Below are 21,925 nucleotides of genomic sequence, written 5' to 3' on the forward strand. Positions count from 1 at the left end.
TATGGAACACATACATACAAACATTTAATTAAAACACACCGACAGTTTTATCATATCCTGTACTATTTTGAGAACAGATTTTAACTGCCCATATCTGTGCCCAGCAGCAACTCCAAAATAAATAAAAAAAAAACAAACCAAAACAAAACCCACTAGGACTGTATAAGGCATGTGCATTTGAATAACTCCCATTTATTTAGGTATTCAATGAAACAGTTATTGTACCACTAATTTAACTACCTTTAAAATTGTTGACTCTCTAGCTTTTAAGATAGAGTTCTTACTTAAATCTGTATGCCCAGCCCCATGATCAACAGAGATAGGGATAGTCTTAGACCAGTTCTGTATAAAATTAGATCTTACTGAATATATTTCAAACCCCACCAACTCTGTCAAGATGCTTACCGTGAATTGTAAATGTAACATTCAGCACTTTAAAAACTTACTGGTGATGCTGTAAGGACACAGTGGGAGCTTAGCCCTGCTCTTCATTAAGATTTCTGGAAAACGCTCGGGGCTACCAAAAATCCACGTTCCCACACTGACATTGTTGGCACAAACACATACACACATGCTGTTATCTTGTAGGGGTATTTTTCACACCTTCAGAGACACACCTCTTATACATGGTCCAGTGATCTTTCAGAGTGGCGTGATTGTCAATTATTTCATCCAGAGTGATTAAGACTGTGAGCAACTCTCCCAGATGCTCATACATTGCCTGTTTTAATTAGAAAAAAAAAAAGAAAAAAGAAAAGGACGATAGTTATTGAAAAGTTTATTGCAGTCATGTGTGGCATATAAAATTTCAGTTCCCTTCAATATATTATCAGCCAACAAGACATCAGCTAGAGAGTTAAATCAGAGATTTCTTGGTTTGGTAGCTTTAAGATTTAGTATTTCCTGTAGTGACACAAGGAACATCAGTTTGCGTACAGGCATCACTAAGTTCACTGATCTATTTAACATTGAATGTAGGATTTTTCAAATTGTCTACATGCAGAAGTACATACTGCACACAGTAAGGGAGCATGCAAACACTTTTCAGCTAAGAAAGCTACAATATGACAGACATGGAGATGACAGACCTTTCCACATAAAATGCCAGAAAAAATAAAACCTTTAAAGGAGATTCCCGATTGAAAGTTGTACTCAAAACTCACTTTCTTGCTGCTTTTCTCAGGATTAATGATCAAGATTAACATATATTAACATAAGCAAAAGGGTTCCAAATTATTCCCACCTGAAAATGAACTCCAGATGTCTCTATAATGTTAGGTGCATTCCTGTAAATAAAATAAAAAATGTTAATGCCTTTTTGATCCTTAGAATGGAGCATATTTATGGATTCTGCATCACAGCGTGTTCTTTGGTTTTTGGGGTACATTTTTCTTCATTAAAATAGTAACTCCAGAAAACAAAAGAACCTCAAAATCTGATTAAAAGTATATGCTATGTGAAATGTGTATGCTATCATGAAATTTAATATTGCATTTTTAAATGTACAGCATGTGTGACTGGTTCAAACCACTGCTTGGATTCAGTGCACAGGTGTATTGGCAATTCCCAATTCAGTTATGCTAACAGCAAGTAGCCTTGATATGTACAGCCTTGTAGCCCAAAAGTACAAAATCACTTCACATATTTAATAAAATCCATGTCCAAGCTACACATCCAGCACCATACAGAAAGTCTAACAAACAAAACTGAGAAGAATGATGCTATCTTATCTGGGGTGGAGGGGAGGAATCAAGAGCCTTGCAGTTATATTCAGAGCTCAACTCAACAACTCTATTCAGAGCTAAACTCTCCTCAGTTTTCAGAGGAGCTAAACAAAACAGTCCTTACTAAGGCTCAACTTCAGGTGTTAAAACTATGGTTGTTCCATGAGAAATATATACTAACATTTACATATTTAAAATAGACCGTGGAAATTATCCGATTTTTAAGCTTCTAAAGCTACTGGTATCCACTGTATCAGTCAACAGGAGGAATCTTTCTTTCAAACATGGCAAGGATGAAAGACTAATCTTAATCGAAAAGACTAAGTGCCTCTGAAGCATCAATCCTATCAAAAAATGACAAAAAAAGAAACTCGCATCTCATTATATAGAAGCACTGCCTTTTCTGAAAATAAAACAGATCCACTTCTGTAACAGCTTATGAAGTCTAAACTTGCACAGCAAAACACTCTCCATATCTCTAGACAACCATAGTCCAAAAATGAACATATCTTAGAGAGAACATTCATATTTTATGTATTTGCTTAACTACATAAAACCAATATAGTATTTTAGGGAATAATTACTTGTTGCTTGTATAGAGAACAGCCAACTGATGCACTACATTCACCACCACTTCGTAACACCGGGTAACAAAGCAAGACAGCTCCTGAAATACAAGAAAATAAAATGCATATGTATGTATAGACCTTCCTCATACATAAGCTGTCATGACACCCAAAAAACTGAACATAAATCACTGAGCTTGCAGCCCAAGCTCCAGCAATATCCCTAATCCAAGTCATTGGACAGACCTACAGCATGGTGGAAAAAATACTACTAACAGCTCCAAAAAAAGAATCTGGGACTAAGCTAAGAAGCTACTGAACACAAGCTTCCAGTACAACTTGGACTATTTATAGCATTGATTTAATTTATCAAAGACAGTAAGAAGTGACTTGACAACAGTGCCCAAGTACCTTCAGAGGAAATAGCCCTAATGGAAAAGGCTGTGCCTTTTCCCACTAGATTCAAGGGTCATGCTCTGGGAACTGGTGATAGCTGAATTCAAATTAGAAGTTAACACAGAAGCCTGTACCTACTGTGAGTGTGATAACCCACAGAATACTGCTTTAAAAAAAATAATAAAGGTAATACTTTTCAGAGGTATGCTTGACTAAAACAGAACTTAAGCTCAATTACATAGTACAAAATGAGTTAGAACAGGTCAACTCTGACCACATAAAGGACTACCTTAATATCTATACTGGATTTTAACAAGGTATTCCTTGAGCAACAGGATGAACAAATCTGAGTTGCCCTTAACTGCAATAATATTTGCTCATTATTGCACCCTAAAACCTCATCAGGGAAAAATCAGTGCGTGATGAGAAGAGCCAGTCAGCACACAGATGGCTTCATAACAGACAGCCCACACCGGCTAACCAGCCAGCATGCCATTCCTGCCAGAAGGCTGGCTAACAGCTGAATTCCATCTTCCTCTCCATCAAAAATAGATCTTATTTGGGCTTCTGCCTTCTATTAGTCACCAGTTTACACAAAACGTAAGTGTCATTACTTCTTATACTTGTATTGCTCTAATAAATGCAGCTGAAACAAGGCAACAGAATCCAGGGGAATGGATTAATAGACAAATGAGATCATGTTTCCTGGGGAAGGGGCAAGCAGCTGCCATTTCAAAACCTCCAGGAACTAGTCCAGTTTAATGGCACATGCACTTTAGCAGCTACATAACACAGACAAGATTGTAATTTTATTATCACTGTCTTCTGCAGGGTCAAGAGTATTTAACTAGTGTTTCACAGCATTATTTTTTTAAAAAAATGTTTTGACATAGCAAATTTGAGGCTGTTACACCTAGTTAATCAAGAAATCCCCAACTCAGAAAAGCCAATAAACCAACAATGGACTTCAGCTCTATGAAACCAACATTTCACCTCTTTTGTCATCTTCATTCATATTTTCATGAATGGCCCTTGAGGATCTGCTTATAACATTGACCAGAACAGCACTTCAAGTCTATGGATATAGACTACTACTGAGTGGGTTCAGGAGAATACAACAGTTGAAAAACAACAAACTCAATGAGGAAAAAGTTTTCCCCATAGCTTTATGAAAAGCAATACACACCTCTTAGCAGAGTAATACTCCCTCCAGGGCAACATCCTGCATCTCCCTTCTTTCCAAAGTTGCTCAATAATCAGCAAGCCATCCTAGCATGCTAAGCTGGCTACAAGCAATACTGCTATTTTTGTGTGCACTGTTTACCCTGCAACTATACACATCAGCATATACCCCATAAACAAACATAAACTTGTTATACAGAGCGGATTTGCAATGTACATAGATATCCATACAGCCAGTCACCCTGATGTCACCTTCCACCCAGACAGGGCATCTGTAGAGGGGAAAGGACCTGTATAATGTCTGGAAAACCACAAGTGTAAGTAGCCCTATTTCAGAATTAGTAAAATGTCTCAAACATCTGCTCAGAAAGAAATAGAGAATGAAGGATGAAACTGACAAACTGATAGGACAAAAAGCTTGAAAAATGGGGACACCTCAACCCCCACTCCTTCCAGATACCATGCCCAAGTGCAGCTGTTAGGGTAAAAAAGACTGAAAAACAGCTTCCTATACCATTCAGCCTACGGCTCAGTAAATGACTACTGCCATGCTACTATACAGCAAGAACAGGAATTTTAACCTTTGTTCAACTAGAATTTCTTTACACATTCTGGAAGCTTCCTGTATGTTCTCTACTTCAACACATACATTTTACTACAAGAAATACTGCATAAAAATAGGAACATTTTTGGGGACAGGACAGTCACTTAAGCTATGCTAAAGACAAAAAAAAATCCTACAGTAGACTGAAACCCAAAAGGACAGGAAATCCTTAGAACAAACACAGGTCCTGTTTTCATGTAAAAGGACCCTGATAACAACCAAACTGTGTAGGAGAGAAGTGTTCTTCCCTGAAAGTTTGAGTGAGGCACAAGCAATTTTTTTCTGGGGACATGTTTTAATTTTACTTTCTTCTACAAGCTAAAAAAAAAAAAAAAAAAAAAAAAAGATGTATAAACAATTAATCCATTCCCAATTCCCAGTGTCCATGAAAACTAAAACTTGCTAATCAAAATTATAAAAACAGGTATCTTTACTATCAAATGAAACAACCTCAATTATCTTCTTACTGACATTTTCTAATATATTTAATCAACAATTAGACAAACTGTAATTTCCTCTCATTAGACTTCCAGAGTTTTAGACAAGCATAAAAAAAACCCAAAACAATGTGTGATACATCAGCTGGTTGTGACAGGTCTGCAGGCAAAACATAGTAACATATCAAATGACTGCAATGCCTTTCAGCAAGATGCAAGCAGGATACTGCAGATGGTTAAATCTACTTCGCAAGTAAAATCAAGATTAGAACTGCTGTCCAAAAAAAATCAAAACATACCATACCTGCAAGAAAGAAACAAATCTTCCCATCTGTATTTGGCAATCTCCCTCCACCATGCTGGAATCTGTGGCTTAAAAGACAAAACACTTGTCACCGCTTTCAAAAGCCTGCGTTATACCTGTTAAATTACCATTGAAGCTTGCCCTCCAAGCCATTTCTTTGTCATACAAGTGGAACACAATATTATAAGCATACTGATGGAGCTTTAAAAACTTTTTAATTTTGCTTTCCTAAGCTGGACTTATTTTTGAAGTTTCTTTCTCATATAAAGTTACATTGTTTATAAGTTAGATACAAAGCAGGGAGAGGGGAGTGGGAGTCTCAATCATCTGAAAAAAAAATAATACAAAATGGCATTATTTAAAGGCATATATATAATGTAACTTCATATAAAATTTTCCATTTTAAGAAGTTTCTGTGACAGTACTAGGTATTTGTATTGCAAGAAACATCCACTGGTAATTATTTATTGAAAGAATATACTACAAGATTAGTCAGACAAAAAAGTTGTGTAGCATATGATTTCCTCAAGAAACTGATTTTCTTTTTCCTACGTATCATCCTGTACAAAAAGAAACGGCTCACCACCATAGCTTCAAAGCACTTTGTATAACAAAGTACACTAACAGCACACTACGAAATACAGTAATATTGCCAATGCCAAACTGTTTCTGTCAGCTGGGGCAGTCGTAATACCACCGGACAAAACAGTCTTATTAATGCTCTACACCTGAAATTTTTTTACTGGGTCACTCTGAGCAAAAATGGATTACAATTGCAGGTTTAGCTGCTTAAGAACTGCAGGTAAACATACTGCTTCATAGAATATGTTCTTTTAGAGCGGTCACCAGAAAATAAAATAGAGTCTCCATACTTCTGTGAGATGGAGCTCTGGGACATTCTAAATGTTCCATGCTTCCCCTTTACACATTTTATGTAATGTTCATTATTTTAAATTTAAAAAAAACCTATCAACATTAACCATTTAAAGATGAGCCCTAGCCACTTCAGGGACAAGGTGGAAAAAAATGTTACTTTATACAGAGGGAAAAGGGCAGTAGAGTATTTGTTTAAGTTTCAGCCATCCTTCAGTCAGTAACTTTGCCAGCTGTTTTAAGTAAGCAAGCAAGCTTGCTGTTATCAAAGCAGGTGCTACAAGGAGGGATACGGAAGCAGAGAACAATTTCTGCATCTCTACCTAACTCACAGAAGGCTGACCTCTCAGCTCCTGCCATTCTCAATCATTCCCTGCAGACCATCCATCAGGAACAAACTGCTGCTGTAACACACTAATCTGCAGCAGTCTGACTTTTTTCATGCTAGACACAGAGAACTTTTCAGGGATCCCCTAGTATCATTTTGGCAGCATATCACTTTCTTTTAAGATATTTAAAACCATGTCTGACAAGAAGTGAGAATCTGCTAAGAAAAAAAAAACCCAAACCACACAACCCCACACTTCATATTCCTTAACTGAACCACAACAGTCATCTTATATAGCACTAAAAGAATGATAAACAGTGCCTAGCTCAAAGGTTTCATATTCCTCAATATGTCTGTCTCAGTCAAGGGTCTTGAAAAACTTTAAAAAAAAGCTCCTTTACAAGACTACTATGAAAAGGCCTTCCCTTCCTCTCAAATTTCTGAAATAGGAAACAAAGTTAGGTGTTACATCTCTAAACCCATTAACATATCCAGTCCTCAGGACCAAGATCTGCACTTATTCCCAGACTGAAGTCCTTTAAGGTGGAAGCTTAAGACCAGTCCTTCAGAGGAGTTGCTAATTTAACTTCATGACAAAACCCAGCTTTCACCTAAAGCAGGGTTTCATGATTTGTCAATTGAATCACTTATGCCCCTGTATTATGTCATGATCTAAATAGTAGTGCAAGTACTACTACCTGCACTTGACAGGCAGGTGACATTACTTACGCAATCATAGTTGTTCCAAGAGAAGCTGCAGTGTGTTAAAGTAGGCAGGACTTGGTCCAAGTTATTTGTTAATGGTTTCATTGTTTTATTACTATCGAACTGCAGATCTATTATTTTACTACAACCAATGTAAAATCTTGTCCCAGTAGAAAATAAATTGGTTTAGGGTGTATTTACATGTGAAAAACAGGTTTTCAATGTCATACTTTGAAAAATAGCTGCTAAAGTATATAAGCTGTACGTTATACATTTAATACAACCTCAACAGCCTGTACTCCCTACTTCTCATGTAAATAAGACTGCAATAAAACTTCCCGTTAATGTAACAATACATACTGCAGGTAATGGGGTTTTACAGATCAATCTTAGCATTACCTTAAGCTAACTCAGGACAATTACAGGACACTAAGATATATCCATATGAACACCGAATAATGGACTTTGTGGTTATCAGTCAAATATACAAATAAAGCATGTACCTGTATAATAAAATTACACTTATTGTAGCATTTAAGATAACCTGAAGCAACTATGTAAAACTACAAACTTTTACTGTAAAAGGGAGCTACTTACCTCCTTCTCCATAAAACAAGAGGCCATTATAAAATTTAGTTTCTGCCTAACAACAAAAGCAGAAAATTGTTTTTTAATAAAGAGGATATATGAAATCATGCTACAAAAGTTATTTAGACATATCTTGTTTCTTTACTGCTAAAGAATAAATCTATGTATCATGTGACAATCTGCAAACATTTTCATACATATTAACAAAAGACAGCTGAATTTACCTCATATTTTAACTTCTTGATTTCACAGCAAAGAGCAGCATACACAGTTATTACTTTGTTTAGAACCTAGATTCAAAGGGGGGGGGGGGAAAACCACAGAGATTACAAATAGATTCACATTCAGAGGGCTTGGTTTTAGCTAGAATAATTCTATTTTGTTTTTTCTTTTAAGTATAAAGCATTTACCTTGTTTTCTGTCTTTATGAGCTCCAGCAGGGAAGACTGTTCATATGGCAAAAGCTAAAATAAAAGAAGAAAAAAAAAACCAAAACCAAAAACAACCAAAACCAACAAACAAACAACTTTAGAAAATATTGGTCAAAAATACATTTATCCAACTAGGTAAGTATTCCACCCCCCAGTTTAATCTCAGATAGGGTCCGTAATAAAAGAGCAATAATTGCCCATTACAGGTAAGCTATGCTGCAGAAAACCTTCACTCTTCACATTTAGATGGAAATACCTTTCCTTTCACTCCAGGCAGAAAGGCAAATAACTAGGTACACTATACAGCATTTCCAACAATTTACTTACAAAACTTGGAAAGCAAAAGCATGGTTGTTATGGAGTATGTAGAAAGGAAACCTAAAACATCAATTAAGAATCCCAAATGCAGGAAACAGGATGCATACTGTATTATTTGTATACAGGCACTGACATTTTGTACTGAAGTCAGCCATGATATTGACTAGTTCATACATATCCAGCACTGTGGTGGCCCTACACGTAATTTATTCCAATTATTCAGACAGATGCTTGCTAAAGAGTGCATCTTCAGTGCAGACAAGTTCCATATGGTAACAAAAGTGCTTTTAAATGACGTCTGCAAATTCAGAGAAAAACCATAATGTTCCACAGAGGACAGAGAACTTACGATCAAGGAAATAGCCACCCTCTGGAGGACAGAAAATACTGTACCAAGGCCATTACGTCAAAAGACAACTATAAATACACACATAGTTTGCTCTACAGTTATACAACTATTCGTAAGCTCTTCTGGAACCCCAACACCCATAGGGAAGAAGTTTGCTGAAATTCGCCTTCCCAACACATGAAGAACTCTTAAGTTCCCTTAACTTCCACTAGTATCCAAAAGACTGGAAAAGAATAATATGAAAACAACTTCTCTTATGATACACACCAATTTTTTAATTATTTGATAATTAAAATACTACTGGATAGGTTTCTCAAACACAGAAGTCAAAATTTTAAGAGCACAAATGCATCAAGCTTTTACTTCTCAGGTTTTGAAGGGAAGGAGAAACTAGGAAAATAACAGTTGCAATGCATATGAAATATATGAAGACCTTTAATGCAATGGGATCAAGACTGAAGTCCCAAACATCTCCAACAGAGTCATCCAAAGCATCTTCAGTTCTCTTCAGCTGAGATGTATATTCCTCAAGAAATTTTCCGTAATTCTTCAACTGCACTTCAGCATGAATTTCTGAGAATTGATAACATTCGTACAGTTTTATAGACTGTTCAGTAAACTACAATTTCAAAAATTTATCACAAAAATATTTAACCTGTTGCTGTTTAGCTCCAGTACTGTATTCCTCATTTTGCTGCAGCATTTTTCCTTTAGACAATCACATCTTTAACATAAAGTTCTTATTTGTTTAAAAACAATCCTACAACTTAGTATCAGTTTAAAATAAATCCAAATACTACTTAAAGAATACCAAATATTTAAGTGGTTTGCAGAAAATTATTTTTTAAACATATATTTTCAAACTAAAATCTTAACAAACCTAATAATCACATAAAGATGCTGAGCAAAGAAACAACTGTAGAAATTAGAACAGATGATTCTACCCATCAGCTGAACCAGTACATAAACAATTATACTAGAACTTTGAGGCAAAGGGTCTAATCATTTAGCCTGAGCAGCAGCTGAATTAGTAGCAATCCTCCTACTCTTTCCCTGCTACCTCTCAGTAAGTTACTTAGGCATTACATGGGAAGTTTATGGCTTTTAATCATTCCCTCCACTTGCAAATTCACCATCTTCAAGCAGAACTTTTCTTCTGCTTGGCACCTGAATACTGAAATGCAGAGCTGTCCTGTTATCATTTGGGGCAAGTAGGTTCGAAAGGTAACATCCACCTAGTCAAACACCAAGAATAGTAGTATTAATTAGCAAAGAAAGTCTAAAGACAATCAGTGCACAAAAGTTTCATTCACTCTATCCTGATCTTTCGTCTTCCCACATTAAAACACTCCCCCCCTCCTCCCCAAATTATATACAATTACTGACTTAGTTGCATAATCTAAACTACAGAGTGAATGATTACAGCTCAAGCCTTCAATACTCAGTAAGGAAGCACAATCCTTTCTTGTGTGAAGACTAAGGTGTCTTCCCCATAATTAGATAACAAATCTAATAGCTTGTGACCTTCTGCTATTTGGCAAAAAAAGGATTACCTAAAAAAGTTAGAGAATGTAAGTCAGCCGAACAACTGAATTTTTTCTGAACAAGAATTCAATTCTCACATAGCTTTAGACACTCTCATTCCACATTTCAGGAAGCAGGCTGCTCTAGAAAGTTAAACACACTTAGATTCTTTTATTCTGCACATTTAACCTCTTACCCATCCACACTGCCAGTAACTGCCAAATGGTAGTTGACGGGTACTTCAGTGGGAGAGCACTGCCAAATCAATTATCACTTAGACATTTTTTGGAGAAAGAAAATATTTTACTGAGACACTGAACCGGGCATAAGGGGAAAAATTAGTACGGAAAAGATGAGGACTATGCACAGGTAGGCTGAGACTGAGAAGGCAAAATGACTGCAGTGAAGTTCTGTCTAATTCTAAGCTACTACTTTGAAGCCAGCAGCAATGCCAACCATAAGGGCACACAGACTGAAAAGCCTGTCCAAGAGGGTCGGTAAATTCTCCCACACCAAGTTCTGCATTAGTGCTGTTGGCCTCTACCTGTACCTGCAGCCTAGACAGTGCACAGGCACTGTCAAGATAAGGATACTGAATTTCATGTAAATGGATAAGCAGCAAGTGAACAAAAAAAACCTCTCCATCAGCAGTATGCACTCCAGACACTGATGTGCAGCCCTTGAGTTGTATCATTGTATTATTCCATTCTACTAAATTCATCTCATCTTTTAAGTTCCTTCCAGTGCATCTTCTGGAAGCTCTGCTGCAGAAAACTAGTAAAACACTGATGGATGCAGAGCCCTGCAGAATGAAGTTTAACTAGCCACCATGTCAGCTTCAGTACTTTACTGCTAGAAAACGCAGAGTATAGAGACTTACCATTATAGAGTTATGCTGCAGTATACCCCTAATCCCATCTCCTCCCTTCACGTAATAGACAAACTAAGCAGCAAAACTGATGGGAGATACTGGGGCTTTATCAGAAGAACAGAAGATTCCAAGTCATACAACAGTAGTAAATTAGCACTGCTGTTCAAATCAACTCCCCATGAAACAGGCAGCATTTCTCAAACAAAATCTTGCAGCAGTGCTGTGCTAGAGACCCACAAACCGTCCCCTTTCCAGCAGCCAAATGTTGGGTTTGAACAATGCTATAGCTCAACTTAACTGATGTTAAATATTTCCAATATGTAACTATTGTTAGCCATCAATTTGCCACCTTGTACTGATTATATACAAAATAAGAGACAAGCGTGGATAATTTCTCACTATTTTAGACAGACAAGAGAGTGAAAGCTTCTAGCTAGCCAGAGTCAGGTATGGCTGAACTGATTAAAAGAAGGACTTGGAGATGGGGGAAGATGCAGAAAAATTTTCCTAAACAAACTGGCTCACACAGAGAAAGAAAAAGAAATCACAGAAATCAGATAGTTTTTCTTTAGAGCAGCAGACATACTTCAAAGGGTAGAATGCATTTACAATAAGGTTTGATTTAGTTTCTCCTCAGGTGATAAAAACATTATAATTCGAACAATGAGAGAGATCTACTCAGCAGTACAGATTCCCCAACTCAATCTTCTTCCATAAAATGAGCAATATCAATAGTCAATGGACTTAATGCCACAGCAGGATTTGCAAGTGCCATGTCCATAAATACCTAAGACAGAAATGCAACAAACTTACTTAGTATCTTGTGTCCTCGGTTGAGGACATTATAATCGCTAAAGGTTAGTGATATAGGTATAAAATGAAAGTAGACAGTAATAACAACAAAAAATGTTTTTCAAGTCACAGGATTTTTCTTTGGCTTTTCTCTAGGACAACACTGTGTGCTGTTCTCAACAGATCGGCCTGTTTGTTCACTGTCAAGATGGTGGTAACGAAGCATACTATGTCATGTAAAGTTCTCACAGCTGCACTTAATGTCATGGTCAAACTAGCAGAGATCTGGCATTTTCAGTAAAAGGTACATTTTCCATTCTACAGCTGGAGAACTGGTAAAAACCTTGGCTCTGGCCAGCTTCAGTTTCCACTGAAATCCAAATTAAATTACTATGGTATAAACAGTATCATCCCTTGGGATAACATTATATGTGAAACAGTTGGTCCATAAGTGACATATTTTCACAGCAACACCTGGTGTAATTATTTTGGCAGAGTTCAATTTACAGTGTGTATTACAGTGTGACAACCATACACATTCCCTGTTTAGAAAGTAGGTCACCTCCACAGGCTGAGAAAAGCGTGGATTTTGATGGGCACACAAACCCACTATCAAAGACTTCAGTATCACAAGGTCTTACTTAATTGTTTTTTAAAGGTGAAACTGCAAGTGACCACCCAACTCCGTGCCAGCAAACCTCTACCAATGGAAGCTGCAGATAACTAACTTATCCCGGTATGACTTCTCTGGCTAACTGAGGAAGCAATTGCAAAAATTTGTGAGCCACGAGAAATGATCAGGAAGGAAAGAAACACCGTCCCCACGACGAGAACCTCTGTTCCCCCTGCCTGGTTCGTGCAAGGGAAGGTCACACAAGACTGCCACCCCCCCACCCCACCCCACCCCCCACCCCTGCCACACCGGGGCACCGGAGGCGACCCCCCAGGGGGGTTAAAAGATGATGGGTTGGAAAAGCCTCTCTCCCACCCCAAACAATCCCCGACAACTTGGGTGGTAGCCGGAAAAAAGGCCACCACGGCACTCTACCCCCGCGGGCCCAACCGGAGGACGATGCGCGCGGGGCGGGCGGCCGGGGCAAGGGACGCGGCGAACACCCGGCTCCCCTCACCGGGCAGGGTCCGTGAGGGAAGCCGGGAGGGTGGCGCCGCTCAGCTCCCACGGCTGCCTCCTCCTCCCGCCCGTTCCCAGCGGGGATACAGCGACGTGAGGGGCCGGGAGGGGGCCGGGGCCGGGAGGGGACCAGGGTCTCCTCAGCCCGCGCCTCCCCCCACGCTGTAGCGGTTCCCGCCGCAGCCCCGCCGGCCTAGCGCTGGCGCTGGCCCCGGCCCTCCCGCCCCGCCTTCCGCCAGCGCTCACTCTGCGAGCCGTCGTCGAGGCGGTCGAATTCCCAGTCCGGGGACAGGGTCTCCAGCGCCATGACCAGCGCCCGGCAGCGGCTCCCCCTCCTCCCCTGACTCAGGCGCACGGGACTTCCTGCCCCGCCGCCGCGCCGCGCGCTGGGAAATGGAGGCGGAGGCGGGTGACTGGACTCCGGGGGGGGGGGGGAGGGGGCGGCGGGCGGCAGCGCCCCCGCCAGGACAGCCGCTGCGCTGCACCGCCCCTCCCGCCGCCCGCTCTGGCAGTTCCCTCACGGCGCGGCGGGCCCGGGCTGGAGCGCCGGTGCCGCCAAGTGCCGGCCCCACGGCGGAGTTCAGGGGGGTTAACGCAGAGGCGGGGCCGGGAGGAGGCACGCACTGCTTCGGCCCCGTGGAGGCAGCTGCCGCGGGCGGTGGCGCTGCCGAGGTTCCTGCGGAGCGGGCAGCGGCGCCTCAAAGGTGCGGTGGGGCAGGGGCGTCCCCGCTCTCCCCTTTCCTCTGACTCCTCTGCATCTGTTGATCCGATCCTTTCGGTGAGGCAGGGCCTGCCCCTGAGGGACCGGGGCTTCGTCGGTGAGGGAGGGCCTGCCCCTGAGGGACCGGGGCTTCGGGAGCTTTCCTCCATTTTCCCTGGTGTAGTGGGCCCCATCCCCCTCACACCGATTGCACACCTCTGTCACGGTGCCGAGAAGAGGCAAAGCTCTGCCGGGTGCAGTCGATCGTGTAACACACGGACACACACCCCCCTTTCTGACGGTGGAGGAGGGATAGGTGGGAGGACCTACTCCAGTCCGGGGGCAGGGTCTGGAGCTGAGGCAGTGCCCGGGGTGGCTGCAGCAGCAGCACCATCTCACCATCTCGCTGCCGTTTGTTGTCACACAGAGCCATGAAGCACTTACCTGCGTGCGGTCTGTCAATGATTTTTTTCCAGGGCCCGGATGGGTATATCAGAGAATAAAAATAGAAGTACTTTGGGTAACAAAAGAAGTACCCATTCGGGGCCATTAGCAATGACCACAGCAATTGCATTCCCTCCGGAGAATCTGTAGCATCAGCAGAAAAGGAAATGGCTTCAAAAGCAGTGTCACCAGCAGTGCCAGTGGGGAAAGAGCAACAAAAATAGCAACTCCCGTAAGAAATGTATCAGTAAGTGCAGGATTGATACCGACAGAGTTCAAATTCAATGTACACACGCTTTAGCTATTGTAACTTTGAACACTCAGGATGTCAAGGATGGAATTTTGTAACAGGAACTTTTGTAAAAGGAACTTATCTTAGAAAATGGCCATATAGACTTTAGCGATTAAGGAAGACCAGGATACTTACAGAATACCCACAAAGCATCTGGCGAGAATAACAGTTGTGGGGTATCCTGGAATTAACTTCAAAATGAGTAGGGGCATCCACTCAAATGACTACCGACGTCCACCCCAGACCCCCCCATGCATGTGTAGTATAGTTTTACAACATTAGCAATATGTTAATATAGTGGATAGGGGTGGTCAATGTGAGGTGTATGCCAAACTAACAGATTATGTAAATTTGAGTGTATAAATAATGCTAAGCTTTCTGTCTAAGTTTGCACTTTGTTTGGGGAACTTCCCTCGAGTGTCCGATTCTGCACACAATTGGATAAAGCAATGTCTTCTTCCTAAATGTAGTCTTTTCTGCATTTCAGTAGCTCGGGAAAAACGATAACAGGATCATCCATAAAAGCTAATTCTGTAATGCAGCAGGTCTGAAAACAGCACCTGTTACAACTGTTTTCTGATTAAATGGAATCCATCCCTTGGAATCTACTGACTTTAAAAGTTTTTAAGGAAGAAACCTTCTAAAGAAGGTTGGCAGGTTTGTTGTTGATGAAGTTTTACCTGTTAAAAATGCATTCCAAGACGCCAGTCTGGGTCTGGCAAAGAAGAGATCAAATTTAGTTTTGTGTGAAATGACATAAACAATGTTTGGAATAACTGGAATATTTTTAAGGGAGAGATGTCAGCTTTGGTAAAGGCTGTCAAATAATCATAATAAAAATATGTCTTCTCTACTTATTGGCTCCTGTGCAAGTTTAAGATGTTCATATTGGGGCTTTTCAATCCCTAGAAATTTAATTGTGCGGGACATTAACAGCTGGCAGTGAACACAAGTGCCTCAAAGGAGATGTTAAGCCCACAAAATGAAACCACAATTTATGCTAGACATTAAAGATTGCATTCTGTCTACAGACATGCAGATGCAGCTTTCATTTGCCTCAGTAGAGCTACTATACATTTATTCAAAGCCAACATGTCTTCCAGTTCTGAAAACCAAAACAATATAAATTTTTTTTCTACAAACCATATATGCTTTCTTTGCAACAAATATTGTTTCTTTCTGCTATGGAAGACTACACATACACAGAGGCTTTCAGACTACTTAAAAAGTAGTCACCAGGCTTTTTGTTACCTGCCTCAGAAAAACTTGATCTTGAAATCTGCAGGATGATACAAGAAGGAAACTTGTAGAACTGGCACTTGGTAGGGCCCTCCCTTCCCCACATTGGAATTGAATTTGTAAAGAGTGAAATATACTGTAGGGTTGGTTATTACAAGGTTGTGAGATCCTCAAAACTGCATGCAAGGTAACCCAACTGGTTGGTCGATACAGTAGCCAAAGCAGAGTGCATTGTGATCCCCACAGCATAAACTGACATAGACCTTATTTTTAATATAGGAAAAGCAAATTATTTTAAAAGAAAATGTATTGAAGTGGTGCCTTTTTAGAAAATGAGCAGGAGACTCTTTAACTGGAAAAAGCACAATTAGACTGTAGGAAGTACACCAGCCAAATTTTATGCTGCCATTCACGATGCAGTTACTTGAACGACATACTAGCAGATTTTCCTTCGGCTCACTGGGTGGCAGTGTTTTGTTGCTTACACTGAAGTTATTTAGGTCAATTCCGGATGCTCCTAGAATTCCTATTTCGTCTGAAAATCTGATTTAGATTTTATCTTGAAGCTGACTGTTTTATAGTGACAGCAAGACTAGGTTAGCTTTGATTGATGACAGGGGAGTTAGAACTAGATGATCTTTAAGGTCCCTTCCAACTTAACTGTTCTATGATTCTGTGATGTTTTCTGTGCTGTTTTACCAGTGAATGGCTTTATGCTGTTTGCTCGTGTGAAATTATCGACATTTTATATGCATAATTTCTGAAAGCTGAGTGGCACTCGTGGCTTCCATTTGTGCCAGGAAGCTTTTATTTGATACAGCTTCATTTGTTTGCTAATTGCTAAGATTGCTCAAATATCTGTTAGTATCTTCAGGTAATACAGTAGTCAGAAAAATCCCTAGACTCTGTTTAGAACAGTGATTTTTGGTAAGCAGAATATTACTGAACACAGGCATAGTTGATAAAAAAAAAATTCTTTCGACCAGACCGAAATGATCATGAAAGTAAAATTTCATATTGGACTTTCACATGAACCGAGTGAAATGTGAACGTAAAGGTGTTCCAGCTGAAATTACTTGTTACACTTGGGTAGGTGAGAGAAAAAAGTCCAAAATGTAGTAGAGTTAATATAGTAGTATGACCATTTTATTTGTAGAGTGAAGTGGCTAGGTATCTATGGATTCATAAATCAACAGGAGCTTGATCCTATGAGGTATTAAAAATCTTTTCCTTTAAAGTTATCCCAGTTGGAAATATCATTCAACACGGGACAATACAGTTACCTGGTATTTTTAAACAGTAGTTTTATGATGTTTGAAAGCTGATGGAAAAGTTTAACATAGCATTCAAACAGGAACCATTTTATTTAAAAAAAAATAAAAAATGGTGAAAATCATCCAGAGCAAAAACTGCTTCTCATGTATACAGGCAAAGTTCCACCAAAACTGATAGAATTGTAGTTACTTATAGGAGAAAGAAATTGGTTTGCTGGATCTGCAGGAAACCAACTATACTATACATTCCTTGTCTGTGGAACACTTAATGCTCAGCACTCTGAATATTTTAAATAAAATAAAGTTCTAGGTTTTGTGGTTAAGATTCCCAGAAAGGAGTTACAATCTGGGATTTTCTCTTCTCAACTCTGTTCCACAAAGATAATGTTAACTTTTGCAGAAGTAGTTTCTATTCTATTGTATGGAATCTGAGAGACTTCCATTTATGCATATGAGTAAGGCATCTTGCACATAGTTCTTTCTACTGGTTAAACTGGTAAAAATATTCCCTTTCCTCATCAAATATATGCCTCCTTTCAGTTACTAAGAAAAATGAATTGCCAAGCATAAGGTCTTAAATAGTTGCCTATATGGCAGAAAATCTGTATCAGTAGGTTATGAAAGCTTTACTTTGATGTGGGTGTCTGGCCTGAAAGGAAGTTAAGACCCAGTGGGAAAAAAAACCACAAACAATCAACCAAACAAGTTTTAAATATAATTGTTGCAGAGATAAAGCAAGAAACAACTTTCCTATGAAATCTTGTTTCAACAAGTAGAAAACATGAAAAGTTTCTGTTGTATAAAATTTTAGTTGAAACTTGTCATATGATTAACATTGTTAGGAAATAACCAGTACAAAGCTTTACTTTATTTTTTCTAATTACTCTATCTTAAAAACTGGGTGAACTCTAAAGTACTCCTGAAGAATTTGAGTCTGAACTACGACCAAATCTTTATTCATCATGAAAAGCCCCATCAAGGCTGATTTCCAGTGACAAAAAGCCTATGCAGTGCTAATTTAGTTGATTACTGAATCCCAGGGCATGATTTTCAAAAGAAAGCAAATCCTAGAAGAGTCCAAGCAGTTTCCCAAGCACTTCAGTATCTGCACGTACTCGGAGCCTTGTGGGACACAGCCTTCCCTTATGTTCTTTCCAAGTCTTGATATCTTCAAAGGCACTGAGTAACTTCTGCTTCACAGGAATCCACCAGGATTTATAACGTTCAGCTGGATTAGGTCTTGCATTTGTTCTGTACATGTCTGCACATACAAACACATTTTGCTTTGTGAGCATGCTATTGAACAAGCATGTTTACCTCCTGAATAGTTTTTGTATACATATCCCCCTATCTGTTTTTGCAACTTGCTGACATACATCTCTGGAAAATTAGGGAACAGAAAGGGGAAAGGCCATGCTGGGAAGCTTACTATGGATAATTGCAGAGTTTTTTCAAAGCTAAACATTGGCTTTAGGAAACAATGACCAGAACTGGAAGAAAAAATGAAAAGAGAGAATTTAATGTATAAAATGTGCTCCAAACCAACTAGATAAATTTACACTGATACTGCTGGAGCTGGGTTTTCTTCCCAGATTAACAAGAAACTTTGATAATTTGAAAGGTACTTTTCTGATCAGTATACAGAAATCAGTGGGGAATACTTTATGTCACTTTTTCCAAACAACATATAGCCCCGAGGAATGTGTTATAACCATTATGGTATTTTAACACTGATGCTGGAGTTGATTATGTCACCTACTGCTTACTCTCAGACAGACAGGTCAACCTAATAATTTTCTGTATCACAAAAAATGTACAATTTGAATTCACTGTAAATGTTTACACTGATCCTTGAAATTCTAAATAGCCAATTTGTTAAGTGGTCGTTAAAACCCATACGTATGAATCATCACTCTGATGATAAGGAAGAAGCTGAAGGTACACAGATACCATCCTTGCATGTGATTTAGCACACACTTTTCCTTGTTCGTCTCCCTGCCCCTCTCATTGCTATGAAGTCTAAAGTAAAGCCCATGTATTACTCCCTCAGCCCCTCTTTATACCGTGATTCTGCTGATGACACCTTCTCTTGTGATTTTTCCCTTTTGTCACCCAGCATTTTAGTAGTCTGTGAAGTAAACGGAGATATATTATTGTCTTAATAGATTTGGAGATGAAGGTATGCCAGCCATTTAAAACTTTGGTGCTTTACATGTGCATTATTATACTATGTTGTGTGTGTATTACGAATAGAGCCCACAAATCATTACAAATTGCTTACCTAGGAAAACCAGTTCTTTTGCTGTAAGCCTGTGTGACAGTGGTTAAATGCCAAGTATGTGGTGTTCTAGTTGGAAGAATTTTGGATCATGAACCAGGATTTGGAGTTTCATGAACTTCAGCAATGAATGAATCCAGTTCCAAACCTTGCAGTATAGGACCATTTTGATGCCAGCTTTTGTAGTAGAAGTTGTTTGCACACTGTTGTATGGAATGTGTCCAACATCTATCAAGTCATAGGAAGACTACACATCCACTGATTCCTCCTACCGCCTGAAGTAGTGAAACAGTAAGGACTAGATGTCAGTAGTTTTTATTTGAGCACATAGTGGTTTTGGTCAGTTGCATGTCTGTCTTGTGCATGTGTGTGTATAGTTCCTGTATTGCTGCAACATAATCTATCCAACTGTAATTATTAACCTTTCTTAAATTCAAAAAGAAGATTAACAACAGGCATTTCAGACTGACAGTGCCTGTAGCAAAGTGATACATTTTAGTCCAGCAAATTATGAGGTTTGATGTTTTTATTGTACAATTTAAAGAAGGTTTATTTTAAAGAAACATTTTAACAATGAAATTTGGTAGATCTTTTGTGCGATAATTAGAAGATCTGAGGCCACATACCCATAGAAGTAACCAGTAGCAACAGAATATATACTATTTTAAAAATAAGCCACAAGCCAATATCTTTTAGCTTTCTTATTGAAAATCTGGAATTACTATATGCTGTTCTTTTTGAAGCCATAGTACCACAGATACTAAAGAAGGAACCACCTGTATAAACATATTGTCCCCACCTTGTTAATGGGGCTTTTTGAGGAATTCTATTAGTTTAGTTTTTAATGTCTCGGAGAAAGAAACCAACTGCTTCCCTATCCCATAATCTGATAAATCACCACATATTCCAAATGACAGCATCATGAGAAGAATCTCCACTGAAGTGGGCCAAATACTCCCCCAGGTTTTTCATCCCATAGAGAGGAAATTATAGGAACTGACAGCTGATTTTCTTTGGTGAATTTTCCTTGCAAAAGGAAGTCCAGTGGTTTATTTTAATTAAAAAGTTTTTGCTATAATTTCTGTTGATTCCACTGGATGCCGTCTACACTTATGGGACTGCCAAGAGCCTTGAGTAAAGGGCAGGGTAGTTTTGCTTCACAGAAGTAAACTGGGGAATGAATTATGTTACGAGAATCATAAGATAAGCCCTTATGTAACTTCACTCCATGCAGGATTGTGTTGTGCCAGCCTGACTGACTTTGGGAACGGTACAATTTACCTCTTGCAGCACCTCAACTCCCCCAGTGCCCTGGACATGGGGTGGGCAGCACTTCTGCAGCAGTGCTTTTCTCTCGGGTAGCACTGAGCATTTGAAGCACCCTGAGAAAGAGGGTAGGGGCCTTGGAATTAAACCCTGGGGCTTACTATTGCAGTTCTTTTATAAGAAAGCATCAAAAAAGTCAGTGAGAAATGGATGCTTGCAAGTACTAGGCAACAAGTTGTCTACTGTATTTTCTCTTGTAGCAAGATCTGTGCATAAATTTGGTTTAAGTGTTGCCTCTGACCTCTCCGATGTAGTCCACAACTTGACCATATCAACTTTTCCATGTTTTCCTCCCTTGTTTTCCTGACAGAACCAGAGTGCATTTCAGTCTTTTACCCACCCTTCTTCTTTAAGCGTTTAAACCTGACCCAATTTTCTATGATGCTTGTACTACTGCCATGCAATCTACTTTTGGTTTTTCTATTTGTATCCCTTTTGGGATCATTTTTGTTTGCCTTCTCATTTTTTTTAGCACTTTGAATGTGTATTTTCAAGATCTTGATACTTCTGACAAGAAGATTTTGTTGGGACTTTAGAAGCATATTGAAGTTGTAACATTTCCGTTAATAGATGACCTCAAATGCTAGAAGACTTTTAGTTTTGAGTGAGCTGCTTTAAAGATACCTGGCGATGTTGGCGATATGGATTTCCAGAACGTCATTACTGTTTTTTAACCTCCTTACTGGCATTTTTGCCATGCAATAAACTAAAAATTAGTGTCGATCTTTTGGCTGCCACAGCAGATTCACATGAACGCCTCGCCGACAGCCCGGGCAGAGGGGGCGAAGCTGTCGGTGCCGGGCTGTGCCGGCCCCGGGCCGGGAAGGACAGCGGCCGTGGTGGCCCCCCCGCGGCACGCGAGCGCTGGGGGCACCGCACGCGCCTGGGGCCACAAAACGCCGCCCGGGTGGCCATGACTCGCGTCCTCGTGGGCCAGGAGCCCCTCACCCCACCCTGCTAGTCCCGGCCTTCGGGCCCCGCGGGCAGCCGCGGGGGAGGACGCTACAGCCGGCCCCGGGGGCTGCGCCCGCCGGGGGCAGCGCAGGGCAGAGGCGCTTGCCTGGCTCCCCGCCCCCTTCCCGCAGCTGCCCGGCCCCTGCGACCCCCGCCGCCGCGCCGGCGCCGGGGCCGGTCCCGCCGTGCGGCCGCCGAGGGGGCGGAGGGCGCGGCGGCGTCGGCAGGTGCGGGGCTCCCCCCTCCGCCGCGCCGGTGCCCACGGGATGGGCGGGGGCGCGCCGCCGCGGCTGC

At 40.4% G+C, this 21,925-nt stretch overlaps 1 protein-coding gene across 2 annotated transcripts in view; it reads right to left on the reverse strand.

Annotated features, from left to right (window-relative positions):
* The window catches only part of WASHC4 (WASH complex subunit 4), a 41,477-nt gene extending 27,977 nt beyond the window's left edge, over positions 1 to 13,500 (reverse strand). Inside the window, exons 1-9 of one of the 2 annotated variants that reach the window (XM_037390634.1) lie at positions 13,371 to 13,500; positions 9,239 to 9,378; positions 8,118 to 8,171; positions 7,932 to 7,997; positions 7,717 to 7,762; positions 5,214 to 5,281; positions 2,309 to 2,391; positions 1,244 to 1,286; positions 618 to 721 (exon numbers count right to left, since the gene is read on the reverse strand). In XM_037390634.1, the coding sequence (XP_037246531.1) occupies positions 618 to 721; positions 1,244 to 1,286; positions 2,309 to 2,391; positions 5,214 to 5,281; positions 7,717 to 7,762; positions 7,932 to 7,997; positions 8,118 to 8,171; positions 9,239 to 9,378; positions 13,371 to 13,431 (665 nt within the window). In that variant the 5' untranslated portion in view covers positions 13,432 to 13,500. Of the gene's footprint in view, positions 1 to 617; positions 722 to 1,243; positions 1,287 to 2,308; positions 2,392 to 5,213; positions 5,282 to 7,716; positions 7,763 to 7,931; positions 7,998 to 8,117; positions 8,172 to 9,238; positions 9,379 to 9,460; positions 9,589 to 13,370 lie in introns of those variants that run through there. The other variant, XM_037390636.1, reaches the window with a different exon arrangement.
* Positions 13,501 to 21,925: the final 8,425 nt, after the last annotated feature.

This window comes from Falco rusticolus, chromosome 5, assembly GCF_015220075.1.
Source record: "Falco rusticolus isolate bFalRus1 chromosome 5, bFalRus1.pri, whole genome shotgun sequence".
In the NCBI taxonomy this organism is placed as follows: Eukaryota; Metazoa; Chordata; class Aves; order Falconiformes; family Falconidae; genus Falco; species Falco rusticolus.